General features: G+C 45.4%; 1 protein-coding gene across 1 annotated transcript; it reads left to right on the top strand.

Moving 5' to 3' along the window:
- Positions 1-600: 600 nt before the first annotated feature.
- WDR91 (WD repeat domain 91) lies at positions 601-18,331 on the top strand. The gene is made up of 15 exons (XM_009284030.2): positions 601-839; positions 1,306-1,485; positions 2,973-3,180; positions 4,045-4,127; positions 6,284-6,408; positions 8,347-8,524; positions 8,803-8,961; positions 11,046-11,245; positions 11,692-11,842; positions 13,312-13,406; positions 13,732-13,900; positions 14,706-14,814; positions 15,675-15,787; positions 16,549-16,746; positions 17,680-18,331. Exons 1-15 carry the CDS (start codon positions 825-827, stop codon positions 17,842-17,844), a joined length of 2,148 nt encoding a protein of 715 aa, XP_009282305.1. The 5' UTR covers positions 601-824; the 3' UTR covers positions 17,845-18,331.
- The last annotated feature ends 1,452 nt before the right edge of the window (positions 18,332-19,783 follow it).

Genomic DNA, 19,783 nt, shown 5'->3' with positions numbered 1-19,783 from the left:
CGCGGGCGGTCTGCTCGGCCCGTCCAAAACCGCCGTCTATGGACCCTATGTCCGACCTGTAAACCACCAGATGTTTCTCAGCTTCGTGCCGAGAGGGACGGAGGAGACGCGCGTACGAGAGGGCAGCGGCAGGAGGACATCTCTTTGCCTGGATCTTTTCTCGGTCATGAGATTTTTATCCAGCGGCTTTACAGCTCTGCTCCTTAGTTTGGATGTTTTAAGCACCAGCTACCTTGCTAGATGTGTGGAAATTGGTGCAGAATTTGCCAGCCTCGAAAATACAGTTTCAGTCCTTTGTGTGAGCTTCACGTTCCTGTAGCAGCAGTTCTGGGCGCGGAATGTAGTGTTTTGAACGGTCAGGTTTTTCTTTAACCAGGAGTACAACCACTACCTTTTTCATTCATAAAACATGCTGCTTTTATTTTTAGAACAACAGCACTTTGCTGATGTTGAGAGTTTGGCAAACAGTTGATTTAATTGGGATAATACTGTCCAAGATAAGAAGGGACTGCTGGAGTCACAGACTTCTGTTTCCTTTATCTGTAGGAAGCCACAGAGATAGAGGCTGGATGATGTCCTAAGACATTAACTGATGAGGGGAGAGCAAACCACATATTGAACAACTTTGGTAGTTGAATTTTGTATAGGGTGCAGTTTTTTTTTTTTCTTCTGATGCCTGTCTTGACCATCAGAAATCACTGAACTAAAAATCTATTCCCCTACCACCATCCTGCCTTATTCATATTGCAGAAATGATTTTCAAAGAGACATAATGACAAAAAAAAAAATTCTGTTGCAAACTTTTATGCCTGCCTTGTTAGTAGATGATGTTATTAAAGGTACATCAAAGATTGCAGTACAACGGATCTTTCTTCCTCTTTCTGTTGGCTAAATGCAGTTTTTTCCTTTTAGTCTAAAAATAAGACTATTTTCCAGGTGCTGCACTTGAGTTTTCAACATTTAATCACGTTATTCCTGTTTCTTCATTATGAGCTGACTTTTAAAAGATGTGGAAATGTTTTGCTTACTTGCAAAAAACCCCACCAACTGTGTTTAACAAAATGTGATCTTTATGTCAAAATCTGTTAGGCTATGTTCTTTCTTTCTTTTTTTTATTTGAAAGGTGCTGCAGAGTGGAAGAATGCTAATACAAAATGCAGAGTGTTTCCTGGATTAGGAAAAAAACCTAATGCTGGATTGTAGTATTATTTGTGCAGTTAAAGCTTCTCAGCATTAAGTTACAGAAAGCCTCCTGTGCCGGAAGAGCCCTCGTGACTGCGGTCTTCCCTGTTTTGCCCTCTTTAGGTGGATAAGATAGTGGACCAGTTGCAGCAGTTTGTTCAGAGCTATGATCTGGCTGCCCTGCGGGATTACTGGAATTATCTCGACCGACGCCTTTTCAGCCGTTTGGAAGATGTGTACCGACCAACAGTGAACAAGCTGAAAACCAGCTTATTCCGATACTACCTCATCCATACTGTTCAGGTAGTGTTTGATTTTTAGGCTTCTGTTTTAAAAAGATCCTGGTTTCTGAAACCAGAGCAATGAAATACCCCTGTGAGCCTCTGACAGGCCTGGTGGGTAAGGGACAAGCAATTCTTGTGTCATGTATCAGGAGTGTAGTAAAGAGTTTGACGCGGACTCACATGACAAGCTCGTAAGCAGGGTAGGGAAGCTGAGGCGAGACGGAAATACGGTTAGCTGGGAGCAAGATACTCACACTCAGACATGAAGGCAGGTCCCCCTCAGACAGGATGGCCGTACTGCTAGCTCAGCCTGCTCAGCCTTTGTTGATAACTTGGATACCAGGAAAGACCCCAAGGTTTGTAAACACCTCCTCATGGGACATTGCCATGAGAACAGAGGAGGACAAGAACAATGCTCAAAGCAATCTTCCTAAGTTGAAGAAACAGGCAGAAAAAAGCCCCAAGCATATGTATGTAGGGAGTAGTCAGCTGCTCCAGTGCAGAATAAGGAACGATTCAGCAGGCAGCAGCAGTGCAGGGAAGGGCCTTACTGCAGCGCTGGGGATCAGCAGGCAGGATTGTCTGTATTCCTTCCACTCTAACCTGCTGGCAGGACTCAGCCAGTCCTTCCAGGCACCAGAGTTCTTAAAGCATCAAGGGAGTTGAGGGTCCAGAAGAAAGAAAAGGTGACTTGAAGTTGGTGGAGTTGAGTTTTAGTTTGTAAGAGGGGGAGAAGTGGGCTTCAAATCTGTACAAGGTAACGTGGGAGAGAAAATGAGTGAATGGTTTTTGTTTGCTTTGAATAGAACAGAAAAGAATGAGCTCAAAATGGGGCAGAGATTATCTTGTTGAAACCCTAGGAAAGTCAATGGAATATATTACACGGGGTGGGCTTTGGCCAACAAAATAGACAAGTACCTGTCAGGAATTCATGTTTCATTTCTTACCATTTAGAAGCAATGTTTCCTCCTTGATTCTATTCTCTGACTGAAAATCTTAAATTATGGGTGTTGGTGAAGGAGTCAAAATCTAATGCATATTTCTGGTAGTGTGGTTTTTCATGTTTTGTTTTGCCCTGTGCTTACCCTGAGGCGTGACTGTCCTGTCTGAATAATGTATCAGATGGAAACCTTTTCAGGCTACATCTGCTGTAGACTTGAGTAATTTGAAGTATACTTTGGTCTTGTATATGAATGCTCATGTCTTACGTCAGTGCACGAACTGCACTGGTTTAGCTGGAAATCAATGTAAGTGATTATTTTGATTTGCCTCAGCCTTTAAACAAGACTGTGGTGACTAGAAAGGTCGGATTAAGTGCATTTGTGAGCTTCTCCTAGCGTATTTGAGATTCTTTTGTTCCTAGATGAATCTGTTAACTCTAACTACTTGCTCTGTTGGGTGGTGAAAGTAGTTATTAGTGTGTTCATAACACAGAGCAAATATTCCTAGAACCCATGTGGTGGCATGAATGGAAGTGTGAGCCCTGTTCTTCTTGCTGTGTTTCAGACTGGCCGCAATGACAAGGCGCAGGAGTTTTTCCTCAAGCAGGCCTCCGAGCTCCAGAACCAGGCAGAGTGGAAGGATTGGTTTGTCCTGCCCTTCCTCCCTGCCCCAGACTCCAACCCCACCTTTGCCACCTATTTCTCGCGCCAGTGGGCAGATACGTTTATTGTGTCTCTGCACAACTTCCTGAGTGTCTTATTTCAGTGCATGCATATCCTTTTTTGCAACTAATAGTTCAATCTCCCTTGCCCTGGTGTTATGCTTACTATTAACAGTGGTGCCAAGAATACAGTATTACAGAACTTGCTGCTTTCAGGTGATTGTTTAGAGCCAAGACTTAATAGGAAGCTGGTGTTTACCAGAGGATGTTGGAATAGTTATTGTTCAATTATCTGATGATATATTATATTCCCTGGGCACAAACAATTGTGGTTGTTGCTAATGCTGAACTCATCCCTATGCTAGCGACTAGAAATCGTGTGCACATCTTGTTCTGAAATGCTTTTCCTCTTTGCTTGGCATAGTACAAACCAGGCATGCAACCTTGGGTCATAGTCCATGACTGAACTAGCATCTCCTGTTAGACCCTTCTCTGGGTCATATGTTCACAACATTGTCTAGTGACGGCTCACTATAATAGGGCAGTTCAATGTTGGCAGAAATAACAGCTCTTGTCCCACACTGCCGAGTTCTGACCTTGTTTGTTTGCTGATGGGCAGGTTTACACTGCAGCAGGAATATAGCTCATCTTGAACTGTTTCTTCAATGTACACTAATGCAGTAACATAACCTGTCTTGTCTTCCACTTCTGACATATAAAAAGGAAGAATCTAAAAATTGTTGCAAAGCCTAAGTGAAATAGTTTGTGTAACAGTAAAGTACAAAGAAAGTAGAAAGTTGGCTTAGGTAACTAAGCTGTTACTAGTCTTCTTGGCCTTGCACCTAATTCTTGCTAGTAGTATGGACTGGGCAGCTCTGCTGTCTTACAGGCAAATGGCTGGTATGAAGTGCTGGCTTTTAGAATTAAGCCAGGTGCACACAAGTTCTTGCTGTCGTTTTCTTTAACATTCCTCACCAGTTCCAGTCATTTTGAACTTTGAAGCTGAATGTCTCAGGAGCAGTCTCATACAAGAAGAAAATGAATCGTTGCGGCATAAGGTCAGAACTGAAGTCACTCTTTAGTTGCTGACTGTATGAGGCTGTGAGTTTTGTAAAATTGGTTCCATCCATTCGAGAAAGTTGTAACTGTTCAGTGCAGTGATTCCAAGGCAGATTCTTCTATCAGTCCTTTGTTATTTTGGTTTATCTTTCAACTGTCTCCAGCATCTTAGGGTTGTGATCATAGTGTGAAATGTCTGTTTAGGGTATTACTGTCCCTCCGCTGGAGGTGAGTGTCCCTCTCCCTGTGCTATCTGACGGGGGCTGGATACTGTGCAAACTCCTTTCCTGCTACACTGCAAAGTCAAGACAAGCTGAAACTAGTGGCAGGTTAAGTGTGTATATGGCTGACTTTGCATGGAAACTTGTGAATAGTATTCAGTCACTTCCAGATTTTAGCTGATGGAGCAATAGGAAAGTGAAATAACTTCTGGCAAAGAGGCAGAAACCGTTACTTCTGAAATGGCCACTTCACCATAGTTGAAGTGCACTTAAAACAATTTAGATGAACTAATGGAAACATTGTGAATGTCTGTTCCCCAACTCTAGACCTTACAGTAAACTGTAAGAAGGGCTGACTGATTCAGACAAAATGTCGCCCAGCCCCATGTCTTGCTTTTGACAGTATCATCAGCAGATGCTTAGAGGGAGGGTATAAGAATATAACACACAGGTTGGTCCTTTCCCAGTATAATTTCCTATTAGAGACATTAGGTAAATCTACAGTTTAAGAACTTTCTAAACTATAGATCACATGTGGATGATCACGTACAAGTGGGAAGCCTTATTCATGTAAGCAGGACTTTAGTTTCACTTCCTCAAATATACCAAGTAAAACCCCTCTATGAATACTTCAGTAAATTAAGTTTTGTGCTTTACCTCCTGTGTTACAAAACATTATGTTGTATGTTGTGCTTCATGCTTCAACTGTTTTGGTAGCTGATCAACACTGTTCATTTGTCCTAAAAATGCTGAAGTAAAATAGAATAATTAATTTCAAAAAGGAGGCTTTTTTTGCAAAAGAAAAGCAAGGTTTGTCACTGTGTACTGTATGGAGTCAGTGGATCAGGCAAACTTTGACAGGAGGGTTCTGCAAAGATAGTCAGTGAATAGGGACAGCAGGATAAGGTATGTTTTGAAATAGAGCTCTTTTTCCTCCAATTTTGTATTCTGTACTTCTAGTCAAATTAAAGCTGTTCTTTGTGGTATGTTGACTGCATAAGTGTTGTCTGGCAAATAGGCAGAGGTAAAAACTAGACTTTCCTTTTTGGAGAACTGCTCAGGTCAGAAAAGGAAGCAGCTACCTATAGAATACAGATTTAAATAAAAAATGGTGTGAATAAATATTGAATTCGATGCTAGTTGAAATTAAGTAGTGATTCTGATTTCACTGTTGAAACAATGCAAATACATGAATAGCAAGCTGGATTTCTAAAGCTCCTTTTTCTTGTAATTTCTTTCCTTAAATACTATGATAAAAGGAAGAAGAAAAATTATATCTGAAAAAACAAATGTACGGAAACAGAAAAGCCTGAGGAACTCTTCATGTGAACAAGAGTCACAGGCATAAACCACATCCGTCACAGAAAACTGCATCCCGAGGTTCCTCTCTGCTAAGGGGGAAAAAGAAAAATGTCTCTTTCTCCATAATGTGGAGATAAATCTCACTGTCATGCTTGGGAGGGAGCTGGGCAGGGTGTGGAGCTGGATTTCAGGGTGACCTGATGGTGTTGGCCTCAATGCACCCTGCTAGCTCACCAAACCCTTGTCTGTGGGAAGAAGATTACCTTCTAGGCTCAGTGCCCATAGATAGCTACTGCCAGTCACATGCATTGCCCTGGCCTTGAACTGCCTGCATGGAGTGGCTGATCAGCTTTGCCCTGGCTGGCTCTTATTTCCTAGGACCATTAATGTCCCTACAGCAACAGCCCAAGGAGAGGAGTGAAGGGGTTTGAGTAGGCTCCAGTTTCATGTGTGTAAAGTACTGATTGTTTTGACTACTTGGACTAATGTGGTGCTCAGCCAGTCAGAGCAACTTTCTTCCCTCCCCACCCTTCTAGGGCTGTTGAAATAAAAGGAGTAAACAACTTCAGCAAGTGGGAAGGAGGTGAATCTCAGTGACCCTCTGTTTACTTGGCTCTCTTCTCTCCTTGTAGCTGTTTGCTTTGCAGGCCGAATCCTCCCGCGTGAAGAAAGAGGAACTGGAGGTGGAACGAGCAGTTGTGCATCACAAGTTGCCTGCATATGTGGCCAACATGGATCGGCTAGGGGACTCTGAGCTGTGAGTGCCTGCAGGGGAGGAACTGGGGACAGGCTCTGCTGCTTTTATTGGGTCAGGGAGGCTCCTGGAGGGTCATTTCCTTGTTCCATGCCCTGGGAATCAATGCAGAAAGACATCCAGGCAGAAATTCTGGTGACCTAAGTGGGTTTAATGGGGGAATTCATGATGGGCATCTCTCCTGCCATTTGGGAGAGAGATTCTTGCCAATCGGTGAGAGCCCAAGCACCCATGGAAGTGATTCTGCTCTGCTTTCAGCATTATACCAAGGTGTTCTGGGCAACCAGGGCACTGGTAGCACTGCAATACTCTGCAGTATTGCTCAAATGAAGTGGATTGTCTCTTGACTCCTATTTTCTTTAGTGCCTGCGGTGCAGTAGGTGAGTGCCCTGTGTTGTTTTGTAGACACTGTTACTGTATGACCCAAAGGGGTCACTGTTACACAGACATGCTTTCTTGCTTTTGCAAAGTCAAGGGAAAAGGAGTTTTTCTTCTGCGAGGCTGTTATGCACAGAATTCCCCATAAACTTGCTGCAGTTAAAGTGTGTTTTATGGCTACATCTATTGTATTCCTATCTGTGGAAATTAGGCAACATACACGGTGATACACCTTGTTTAATTGTTATTTAAAGTCTTATTTTTCCCCCAGTACACAGTCATGCAAAGCAAGTCTGTATGTTTGAATTCATTGTGTTACTGAGATTTATTTTTTTTTCCTTGCTTTAAAAGGATCTGAAAGCAAACGTAGCTTATCCACAAGGTATTAATAATACTGCTGGAGCTTTGACTCATATGTGCTTCTTTCACTTCTGTTCAGACAGGATGGGGATTGATCAGATTATGCTGCTGATAATGACAAATGAAGTTGTAGCAGAGACCACAGACAAAGTCATTGTTTTAGTCTAAAAGTTGTGTGATTAAATAGACTTAAGTCTCTCGTGAACTATCTTGATAACTACTCTGCACAGGACAGAGTTTGATCCGAGACTCTTTTTGTTTAACTACTCAGTGTGGAAAGCCCTGATGTTCATCTGCACACATGGGGGAGAGGGACGTGAGGGATGAGAACTTATTCCCATATTCATTTTTGTCCGTTTGTATTAGAAAAACTTGCCTTAGAAGTGGCATTTCTTGTGTGTGCAACTTGTCTCTTAGTCTGGGGGCCAATTCTGGTTGCTTTTTCCATGTCTCTGCTCAACCCAAAGCCCAACTTCGGTAAAACAGTTCCTTCCTAGAAGGCAGGATAGACAGTGAAAGTGATTGTATTCCCCTTTGTCTGGGTGCTGCTCTGCTCTCTGAAGAAGCTCTAGCAGAGTGAGGTCAGACAGTTAAATTCTGGGAAGCAGCTGCTGCTCTTGGCCTTGTGGGCTGAGAAGGGAGGTGTGTGTGTAATAGAAATGGACCTAAACTCTCTTATTTTCTTTGGGTCCAATTTTTGAGATATTGAGGGCCTGTGCTTTAAAATTGCTGAACATGAGTTGCTGAATATTTAAGGGTGTTCAGTGAAACACTGGATACTGAATGCCTCTCAAAGTAGGTCTGTTTTATGCCTTGAATTGGGGATCCTGGCTGAACAGGTTCTTCGGAAATCTGGATTCCCCTGCCTTTCCGTTAGGGTCTTTCTAAACTAATCAGATGGAGTGGAAGGAGTTCGAGGTGGCCCTACAGGGGATTCAGGAACAGCTGGGCCCACTGTCTCAGTGGCATCTCTGAGAAGTGAGCTTTGGTTACAGGAATTATAATGATGTGCTCCAGGCACTAACAGGATGTTTTAAAACAGCTTTTTAATGCATAGTGGTCCATCGTCTTGGAAGGGAACATCTGTCCTCCAGTGGTTCAAACAGCTGGCACTTTGCTTGTTGGGTGGTCTTTGATCAGGTTGTCTGGCTACACTTTTATATTTTGTTTGGTGTTTTTTTTGTTTGTTTTTTTTTTAATTAGTGCTATGACCTGCAGCCAGAGGAGTACTGCACATTCTCTTCAGTCCCGGGGAGGCTTTCTGTCCTCTTTTCTCTCCCAAAGTAAAAAGGGCCCTTCTAGACCAGCCCATCCAACTGGGGCTTCTCCAACGCAGACTGGCAGTATGCTGCTAGGGAAGAAGGAACCAACAAATCACCAGGTGATTCTCAACTGTGTTTGCTGAAAGATGCTCAGTATCCAAGGAGTTAACTTGTGGCACAGCACTGCTCCAAGCTTTTGCTTCCACCTGAAAAAATAAAATGTCCTTTCCTTCCTTGCAAGGGTATGCTGGGCCTGAATGCAGCACAACAACAGCTGCTGTTGTCTGGGGGCTTGTGGAGCCCTTGCAGGTGCTTGGTTTCTTTGCCTCCTGTTTTGCTCTTTGTTCTACAGCCTAGCACAAGTGTAACTTTGCCAAATCATTTCTCTGCCTTCCAGAGTGCCAAAGGAAAAGAAGGAACAGTGAGCTGTAAGGACGGGAAGAGCCACTTCAGTGGATTAGTAGCAGGAGAATCAAGTTCCCTGCAGCAGCGGCAGAAGCGCTTGCAAGAGCATGGGAAGGAAAGGAAGGAGCTGCTGTCAAAAGGGACCTTCCAGGTACTGGGCAACACTGCAAGGCTGGGAAGCGGAGGGCTGCTATTTCTGTAGTTTGTTGTGCTTGGTGGTAAAACAAGTGCAAGTGTTCCCATTAAGCTTCTGAATTGCTACTCAGATCTAACTGTATCAAAGGTTAATCTCTGTAGTTAATCAACTCCTTCCACACTTGGTTTATTTCTGTGTCCCTGAAAGGGAATCGGTACTGACATTTCAAATGGAAGAAGAGTTGTCTTTTGTCATGATCTTTTCAACAGCCTGGTCCTGGGGAGGGTATGTTTCATCCACCTTAATGGTTATGTTCAAATATCTTGTTATATTCCCCATTCCTTAGTGGCAATGGGCTTGGCTCACCCATCCTACCCAAGTGAGTTCTCTCCTGTGGGTTCTTATGCTGCTTTGTGCAGGCTCTGTGTGGGACAGATAAAAATTGATAGAAAGTTTTCCTGGATAGGAGTGGAAATATCCTTCATAGCAATGTTTGCTTTTTGGAGTTTTTTGCACTGTACATTGCAGTTTTGCCCTGGGGGTGTGTCCTGCTTTCTAATCTAATGAAATAATAAAACTGTGTCCTGGATTTTAACCACTGAAGGTCAGCGGGCTACTTCTGTTCACCTGTGTATTGTCTGGCTTTCAGCAGCCATGTGGTCAAAGGATACAGAGCACAGGAGGAATGATGGCAGCATCTCAGCCATGTTTATTTTGGCTGTATGAGATGCTCTGCCTTGGGGGAGAGACAGTGCTGAGGGACTGTTGCCTATCAGTCTGTATTTGTGGCTGTTCTGCGTGGGGGAGTGCTGCTTTAGAGAGGAGATGTTACTCCACCACTGAGCATTCAAGGCTATGAGAGAACTTTTTTCTTCATGGCTCGTCTAAAACATTTTAATTAAACGTTGGTCAGAAAATTGCAAAGCCCAGTTTCCCATTAAGTATCCTTTGACTTTCCTTTTTCTGTGATGTTAAGGCACTGTTTTCCAGGCCTTGTAAAAGTTGCTTAGGGTGCTCTAGGGGAAGCTGATACTATTTAGCTTTCTGTTGTTCTCAACACGTGAGCAAAAAGGAAACTGAAAGGCGGCACTGTTTCTTTCACATGAGTGTCATTCATTGGTTGTTATCTCCCCACATTAACTAACATAGAGAGAGGCATTCTTGGATTTATTTCCCAATCTTTTCCAGCTTTGTGATTTTCAGATTATTTGATTATGCAGCGTTTGACCTGTTGCTCAAGATGTGAAAGCTACTATAAATAAGGCAAGGATTTGTTAGGGAACAGGGATTCAAAACCATCAATACCAATACCATTTTGGGGCATTTCATCTTCAGAGAATGGTTTACCAAAGGAATGCTTGCAGATGCTTTACTGGCTTATGTGCTGTATCTGCTTCTTGTTCAGCTTCTGGTGGCAAGGGAAGATTAAGCTGCTTTGAAACACTTCTGTGTGCTGCAGTGCAGATCTTGTCTCATTCAGATACCTTCACCTCCTAAAACTCCATTTATTCTGTTTGCCCTGTCAAATTGGGTTTTAAGCTTTTGGACTCGTGTTGACTCTACCATTGTCATTAGTCAGTTGGCTGCAGTGGTTGACCCAGTGTGCACAGACTAAATCTCTGGCAGACAAGGATAATCAATCCACTGGGGCTCACCATCCAACAAGAATTTTTGTGCAGGTTTACTGATCTGCATATTATACAGACTTAACATATTGCTGAATGCAGGAATTCCTTGAAATATGTTGATTTGCTTGTGAATCTGTGCTCTAATGGGATCAAAATGGGCCTCTGTATCAGCTGAGGTATGCCAAACAGATATGTTGTAGTTCCTTTAATTCTTACAGGAAAGTGTATGGCTGGGCATGTGGAGGGGGGATATAAGGGACTCTACAACCAAGGAGGCCATATTAAATGGTGCAATTGTGCAACACGCTATCCTTGTGCTCAGAAAGGTCCCTGGCAGAAGTGGTGTTGAGTTGACAATGCTTCTGTTTCAGTGCAGCTTCTTGTTTTTTTCTCCCAGCAGGCTGGGGTGGCTGAAGAGCTTGATCTGGAGCTGCTGCTTCCTTGTATTTCACACAGGATTTCTTCCTTCAGGGCCAAAGTGCTGAGAAGAAAACAGATATTAGCACAGCTGAGACAGAGCCATGCTCAGAGCTGCATGCTGAGCAAGCAGAGACTTCAACCAAAATGCCTACCAGCAGTGCAGAGGCTGTGGGGGTCCGGCAGGAGCAGCCTTTCATTGTCCTGAGCCAGGAGGAGTATGGGGAGCACCACTCATCCATCATGTACTGCAGGTAATGGACTGGCAGAAGAGGGCTTTCTCGTAGAAGCCTCTGTAGAGAAGCAGCTGCGTCTGGCCTCTTCCTCCCAGCCTCTATTCTGTCCAGCACATTGTGCATGTACTCTCGGTTGTAGGGCCGTCAAGTTGGTGTGACTGAAAATAGTCTGTAGCTTGTGCAGTGAGAATGGATAGATTGTTGTGATTGGGAGATGCCAGCCAGGAGGAAACTCCCTGGGAAAGTAGGATGGTATTGCTTAAGGGCATTATGCTTTGCATGTGGAGCTTGGTGTACTTCATTGTGCCATTTACTGTGGACTGAACAGGAAGTGGTGCAAGGAAGTTCTGATTCCTGCAGAAGGAATTGGTGTTTGGCCAGGAGAGCAAGGATTACTGGGGTATCTAGTCACATCTAAGAACTCTAGGGAGAAAAATATCCGATCAGTTTCCTTCTGCACATAGGGTTGATTGTTCTGGACGGAGGGTGGCCAGCTTGGATGTGGACGGGGTCATCAAAGTCTGGTCTTTTAACCCCATAATGCAAACTAAAGCTTCATCCATTTCCAAATCTCCGTTGCTGTCTCTGGAATGGGCGACCAAGCGTGATCGGCTGGTGAGTAGTCTGCACGTGGAGGCTCGAGAGTCACAGCAGGTGATCTGGGGCTGTGTTGCTATGTGTGCATATTAACTTCTAGACAGCTGCGTTGTGGATAAGATCAGGGCAACAGTTAGTTTCCACTTTAGTGGGACATGGGGAACTGAAGCCTGTAGGGTCTAAGAAAAACTAGAGTGGGGAGTGTGCTCTGTGTATTGAGCAAGGAATTCATCACTGGTTGCCCTGAGACAGAAGTTCCCAAGCTGCAGTGTGGGTACAGCTGCACGATAGAAGTAGCTCCTTTAAGAGAAGTACCTCTCTCCAGGCAGAGCAGGCAGCCACTTGTAAAGGCAGGCAGAGGCAACCTGGTACAACAGCCCACGGGAACTCTGCAGCAGTGAGCTGTGGAGCTTTACTCACACCCTGAGCCAAAAGCAGAGAGGGGAGAGCAGGGGTGTGGTGTTGGCATTCTGCTTGTGCAGGTGTGAAAAGGGCTCCATAGCCAGTTTTATACTGGTGCCTTATGAGTTGGGGGTTGGTGTGTGCCTAAGGAGCTCGGGGCTTGTTTAAATACCATGACAGTTTAAATGTTTCCTATAGGACTTTAGTTCTGTTACTAGAGAGGAGCCTTAAGTTATATGCATTCTTCTGAGTCCTAGAACTGTTGCTGGTGTTTCCTGCCCTCCCTTGGTGAAGAGACAGGGCTGTGTGGGAAGGCAGGCCTGCAACTGAGGGAATATTGTTCACATTCTGGCACTGACGATGTGTTACTGCTACCCCCAAAATGCCACCTGTGAAGAGCTGGTGCTACAGCTTGTCTCTTTCTTTTCTTTTGCTCTTAGAAAGGAAGTTGTCCATGCAGTAGTTCTGATGTTTCTTCTGCTTTGTGGAGTTTATTTCCTGCTTGCTGACAGAAAGATTCTTCTTTCTGAAATATATGGGGATTCAGCAGCAAATCAGGCTCTGAAGTGAGAAGGATCTGGCCTGCTTAATTTTCTTTGATAATGCATCCCTCCATGGTTCTACTTTTGATTTAAATTGTAGCACCACTGATAAAGCATGTGTTAGCCCTTCTGAATGATTTCATTCTCCCCCAGGTGAAAGGAGGTGGCTTCTACTTGGTTTTCTCTTAAACATAGATTGTTAATTCTGTGTTACTCTTTCCTTGCTCCCCTAGATATTGAGACTCCACATATGTGTTGCATCCTATAATGTTGAGCCATACTCTAGAAAGTGGCTTTTACTCTGCCTTGGTGCCTATCAGATCTTTTTCTCACTGGAAAGCAGTGCTTTTACTCTGACTTCTGTGGTTCTGGGGTAGTCCTACTCAGCGTGATATGCACAGAAAGACAAGATGTACCCTAATGGAGTGATGTTTAATCCGAATGCATAAGTAGAAAAGAATTTACTCTCTGGTGTTGGTGGTTGTTGGACAGCATCATTGTACTCACTCACACTCCTTCCATCTCCTCGTTGCTGGTTTCAAGCTATTGCTTGGCAGTGGGGTCGGGACAGTTCGTCTTTATGACACAGAAGCAAAGAAGAATCTCTGTGAAATCAGCATTGATGAAGATATGCCCAGGTAACTCTGGAATACTGATTTTTATATATAAATATAAATGCTGTTGTGTTTGACTGTGAAAAGGTGGGTGAAGTCTCAATGTTCCTGCTGCTTTCCTGCAACTGCAGGACTATCTAGCCTTCATCCAGAGGGCAGTCCCTGTCTGAGCAGTATAAAACTGCTCAGATAAACGGGAGACACTCAAAATCTGTCTAAGCACACGAATCCTGCCCTCCTTTACAGTGCACCCTGTCTTGCAGGGTCTTAATGGGAGAGCTCATAGTCAAGTGTTGTGCTTGAGGCAGCTGCTGGAGAGAGGCAATTCAGACTGTTTGCTGTGTTTCAGGATCCTCTCGCTTGCCTGCAGCCCAAGTGGTGCCTCCTTTGTCTGTTCTGCGGCAGCCCAGAGCCCCATCTCCCACATGGACTTCTCAGCAGTCAGCTCCGGGGGCAAAAGCATGAACCAAGTTCCTGGGAAGCTGCTACTGTGGGACACTAAAACGATGAAGCAGCAGGTACTTGCTGGGTTTCTTTCCTTTCTCAGTCTGCTTGCTGAGAATGAGTATCTTCTGTTTCAATGTGTAGGAGCCCTCTTTCTAAATTATGCTGACTTTCTTTTCAATACCCTTCTTTTTCCCCCTTCCTCCTTTCCCCTCTATCACAAGCAGGATAAAAATGAATAGTGTAAGTAGCTGCTGGGTTTGGGTGGGGTTTTTCTGTTGGGGTGTTGGGTTTTTTTGAAGGATTTTTCAAAATACTCCATAGCCTTGTTTCTATCCTGCCCACACAGTTTGTGATTGGAAATGTCCCAAGTGGACTGAATGATGCTTTGCTCAGGCTTTCTCCAGTTGAGCTATATTGAAGGGTTTTCTTTGCTGTTATTTCCCCTGCTCTCCCTGTTTTTAAGTGAAGTGCTTCTTTCAGAGGTTTCATCTCATGTCGTCTTCTCCATTGTTTTGATTTAGATAGGTCAGATTCTGGCAGGGAATCCTCATCCCATCCCTTGCATTTGCCCTTAAGAAATGCTGTCCCTAATGTGTATGAGAAAGCAACATACTCAAGTTAATGCCTGTCAGAAGCTGGTTTTGCAGCCTTGAGGCCATGGCCAAGAAAGCTGTGGCTTGGCTGAGGTGAATTGTTGGTTTAGTGTCACAGTAAAATGCAGCTGCCAACCTTGAAGTCTGTAGTCATGTGAGGTGTAGGGCTCCAAACTGGAGGAGTTCTTGCTACTAGGTACCATCTTTCCTCCCTCCTCTGGAGATCAGCTCCTCAGCACCCCCAACTCCATTTCTCTGCATTAATGCAGACTTTCCCTTCCAGCTGCAGTTCTCCCTGGAGCCTGAGCCCATTGCTATTAACTGCACAGCCTTCAACCACAACGGCAACCTGCTGGTCACTGGGGCTGCAGATGGGATTGTACGTCTCTTTGGTATGTTGAAATTGGGCAGTGAGGTGGCCCCTCAGTGCCCGCAACTGGCTGCCTCTAGCACCTTTCTTCTGTCAGCAGGGAGGTAGCTGTGGGACATGCCTGAACACCAAGGTGGAAGCTATTTTCTCTCCTCAGCAATAGCTCTCAGGAGTGAATTGGCATAAACGTTCTCTGGGGGACATTGGCTGGAGACCCTGGTAGTGCGGTTGGATTTGTTGTTTCCCTCCTGCTGAAGAGCAGAGTTAACTTGACCTTGAGGCATGCAGTCTTGGCTGTGCCATATAGCAGTACCACTGCCAGAGGCTGAGTCTTGAGGAAGGGAATTAATATGTGACCTTCCAGTTGAAGGCAATGGCTTCACATCAGTCCTTCTTCCCTGAGCAATTTCTGTTTCTCAGGTTTTGTCCTCTTCACCCTGTCCTTGTGATAAAGGCAGTTTGGGCCTCCCTCTTCTGTGAATGAGGGATCTGCTTCTGGCCCGGGTGCTGAGCTGTAGGCTGCAGTCCCAGGTCTGTGGGAGGACAGAGCTGGCAGCAGCTATGGGGGTGGACAGGTTAGCAAGGGGAGGAGTAGAAGAAAGGTGGCAGTGGGGCTTAGATGCAGAATGCCTGCAGTTGACAGTGAGCATGTGAGCAGCCCTGTAAAGCTGGAGGAAGAGGTGACTAGTTACAGGCAATGATTTTTGTGGCCATTGTAAAAGCCACATGCTGGAGAATAAGCACAGGGTGCTGGGATTGGATTGGGCTCCCCCAGGCTGGCTTAGAGGGCTGGGACAGACCTTATGAATGTAAAGGGCCTCTCTCTCTTCACCTCAGCTCTGTGCAAGTACAAGGAGTGTTCAGTACTGGTTCTCCCCTCAGATATGCAGCAGCACGAGTGCGCCATGAGCTGGAAGGCACATGATGGGGAAGTCTACTCCGTTGAGTTCAGCTATGATGAGAACACAGTCTACAGCATAGGCGAGGATGGCAAGGTAGGCTCTGGGTGACCTTCTACTGGTCAGTTGGCAGTGAGATCCCTTCTGGAGTCTTCTCCATGTGGTGGGGATAGCAGTAAAAATACCCTCAGAATCTGGAGGATCTGCAGGCTGCTAACTGTAATCTTAGGTGTGCAGCACCATCCTGCTGCATGCAGTCTCTGCAGAGAGAGTGGCTGGAAAGCATATTAACAGCTGGAGCTGTCTTGGACCTTTGTCTGCAAATCCTGCTATTGGTGACATCCCCTTCCTAGGGAATCCATGTGAAGATGACCTTTCTGGGCCTCTGACGTCACCACATTTGAAATCTGGGATTCACCAGGGAGCAGATCCTTGATCACTTCGCATAAATTTCTTTGTCAGCAGCTCCCTGTTGCTTATAATAAAGGTTTCAATTTCTGCAGTTCCACAGTCTTCAGCAGTAGAGGTGTGGCTCAGGGAGGGAGACTGCCTGAAGGTGTGGGTCCTTGGCTGATGAGAGTTAAGTGAATTCCCACCACGATCCTGCACGCAATGTGGAAGGACACATAGGCAGCAGTGCTCATGGAAGGTAGGGCATATGTTTGCCTGGATAGTAGGCACTCCTACAGCCTTTGCAGCCTGTGTTTTATAAATATAGCCACTTAGATATAGATGTCAAAATGCCATCTTCTGTTTGTGAGGAATAGCCACTTCGCTTAAAAACGATGAATGGCCCCTCTACTTTCATCCCAGTGAATTTAACTATGGGCTTTTGTCATCTCTTTTTGTTATTCTAGTTTATTCAGTGGAATATTCACAGAAGTGGCTTGAAGGTGTCTGAGTATGATCTTCCCAGCGAAGCTACTGGTCCTTTCGTTCTGTCTGGGTACAGTGGCTACAAGCAAGTCCAATTCCCACGAGGAAGGCTTTTTGCTTTTGACTCTGAGGGCAACTATATGTTGACGTGTTCTTCTACTGGGGGAGTCATTTTTAAGGTAAGGCTGAGAAGTGATGGGAAGTACTCTTACGCATCCATACAAGCTCTTGTTATTACAAGGCTGCAACAGCAGCCACTGGAAGTTCTGAAGCAGCACCTAGCCATCCCTGCTCTGTGAAAGCTGCTGCTCAGTTTCATACAGTGTGCATTTTAGCAGTATGTGGTGTTTAGCAAGTGTTTGAACCCTCTGTGTTTGGCCCTCTGTATGTAGCTAGAGTATGTGTGCTCCTTGTTCTTAAAGCTTAGCTGCAGCAGTTTTCCTCAGTGCCCAAGTGCCTAGGACAAAGTTTTAATTTCTTTTTAATATACTGATGCACGCCAGTTCAATGCAAAATGTGTGATTGTTGACTGATGCTCATCTTTAATCTGCCTTGTGTGCTTGCTGATGTTATGCTAGTCTCAGCCTGATTCTCTCCTCTTACTGTGTACTGAAATGAAGTGAAGGGTAAGGCTGAATGGTTCCAAGTACCCAACAAGTTCCAAGTGCAGCAGTAACAAGCAGTTACTGATTGCATGCCCCTTGCCTGCCTCCTCTTGAGTTAATACCCATCAGTATAAGCCATTGCAAGGCAGATTAGATGCAATTTTTTACTTTGTATCTGGCGCATTCAGAGCACCCACACTAACGTGAGCTATAGCTTAGGCTTATGCACTCCTCATCAGTGTGTGCTCTTAGCCTGCTTTGTTCAATTACTGCAGCTCAGCTGATGTCGGAAGCTGAGCTGCTTGAGAACATATGCTTCTGTCATGAGACTGGAAATTTGCTTCCTCATGTGTGCTACATACATCTCAACATCTCTCTGATTTTCTGCTTAATTTTGTATGCTGATAGGGATATGGAGTCTGTAGCAGGCTTTGGCTTCTCCTGTGGGTGCACTGCCCCCACTGCAGAAACTTGCTTCCTTAAAATCTTATGCTTTCCTTCTTTTAGTTAAATGGTGAGGAAAAGGTTCTGGAGAGCTGCCTTTCCCTGGGAGGACACCGAGCTCCTGTTGTCACAGTGGATTGGAGCACGGCCATGGACTGCGGGACCTGCCTCACTGCCTCTATGGATGGGAAGATTAAATTAACAACCTTACTGGCTCAAAAGTCTTAACCTGGACAGTGCTGAAGGGAAAGAGCAACAGACTTGACAAAAACAGTGCTAACTCCACAGGAACAAACTGCATGGGAGAGAAGACAAACCACAGTCCCTCTTCTCATTGTAGCTTTTGTCTCTTGACAAACGTTAAATACATTTGCCAAACCACTGTGCAATAGAATGCCGGTATGGGACCGGATCAGTGGGAGCACTGAAAAGTAAGTCTCCACTGACCCATTGTGGCAGCTGGACTCACTCTGTTAGGGACTCTTGGGTAGCACATTGCTAGAAGGCTGCTGGGATCACATCAGGGGTTCTGCAGAAGGTCGTGAGGCTGGAGGAGGCATGCATGAGGCACCACAGTGCATGCTGATAAAATAGCTTAAACTGGAAAGGCCAGTGCGAAACCAGAGTATTCTTTTGGTATAACATTTGTTGTTGTGCTTTTTTGGGTTTTTTTTGTTTGTTTTTTTCCATAAAACCAAAATATTCCCTTGCACTTGATTTCTGTGCTCTCTTCAGCTGTTGCTGCAAAACATGGAGGGTGGCTGGGGCAGTGATGTGCCAAGAAAGTCTCCTGCATGGAGAAAAGACCTTTGTGCTTTCAGCAGATGCTTCCAGCACTGACACCCACACACTGAGGGGAACCAGTGCAAGACATCCAGGAACAAAAATAGTTGTGTTCGTTCGGAGGTATTGTGTTCCCTTGCGATATCTGCTACCAACTTAGAGGAGAGATCCCGAGTCAGACTTTTTGAAATGCTCGTGCTGGAGTTCAGAAGCTACATCATGCCTAGCAGCTACCTGATGGCAGATAGGAGGAGGGAGGGCCAGAAACAGTCTGGTCCTGTATAGTGCTCTCTGTCACTGGAGCTGTCTCTCCCCCTGCACCCTGCCAACATCAGGGCAAGTGCTGTGCTCAGGTATTGCATAGTCTTTGGACTGCTAAGCAGCCAGATTTCATCTGCTTACACATCACCACGAAGCTTACTGCTGCTTCTGTCCTTGGCCTTTATTGGGAGTTTACAGTACTGTTCCTTGGCAGAGCTCTCATTCTCAATTATATGACGAACGGGTCCAATTTACTGTTTGAAGATAGCTTTGGTATTTTCCAAAGGAAGGCCATTTTGGTTTTAGAGCCTGGACATCTGTTAACATTCACCAGTGTGAAGGGTGATTGCCCGGAGAGGAGGTGGAACATTATTTCAGTCTGGTTTTGCCAAGTGTGCTTTGGCATATTTGTGAAGAGTGGCTTGTCAAACTTGTAATGCCTAGCTAGCTATCGCCTTGCGTTTGAAGAGATGGGGACCGGGCCAGGTGGGCCTCCATAGCCAGCAGCTTCCACTGCTGCCTAGCCGGACCTGAAGCATGATGGTGGTTCTCCACTTCCAGGTCTCGAACTGGGGGTTGGAAATCAAGATTTGCTTGGCTAACTCTACGGCCGTTCTTCACTGGTGGCATCATGCTTCAGAACATGACTTGATGTCTGAGAAGGTTGTTGCCACCCTTGTGCCTGGAGATGTTGGATGCAGTCTGCAGTTCTTTTGTCTGTTGCATGTAGCCCAAGGAAGACTACAGTTACAGCTGAGGTCAGACTTGGGCAAAAGGCTCATTAAGCAGGCAGGAGGTCTAGCCGAATCAAACCGGGCCTGCAGCGTGAAATTTCCAGATCACTGGGGACATTTGTGCCTTGAAAGCACAGCCTCATCGAGGCTGGAAGGGGCCGCATCTCGTCCGTCCCTGCCCTGCTGAAAGCAGGGTCAGCCAGGGCAGGTCGCACAGGGCCATGACCAGTTTGGAGCATCTCCAAGCATGGAGACTCCACCACCTCTCTGTGGCCTAAATAAGCCACCAGCAGGCTGAGCTGGGGCCTCCAGCCCCACCCCAGGTCCCTGGGGCCTCCAGCCCATGGGCCCAGGAGGCCTACTGAGGCATAGACAGAGGCCTCCAGGCC

This window comes from Aptenodytes forsteri, unplaced genomic scaffold (assembly GCF_000699145.1).
Source record: "Aptenodytes forsteri isolate BGI_AS27 unplaced genomic scaffold, ASM69914v1 Scaffold60, whole genome shotgun sequence".
In the NCBI taxonomy this organism is placed as follows: Eukaryota; Metazoa; Chordata; class Aves; order Sphenisciformes; family Spheniscidae; genus Aptenodytes; species Aptenodytes forsteri.
The sequence above is the reverse complement of the archived record's forward strand: the minus strand, read 5'-3'. Positions and strand labels throughout refer to the sequence as shown.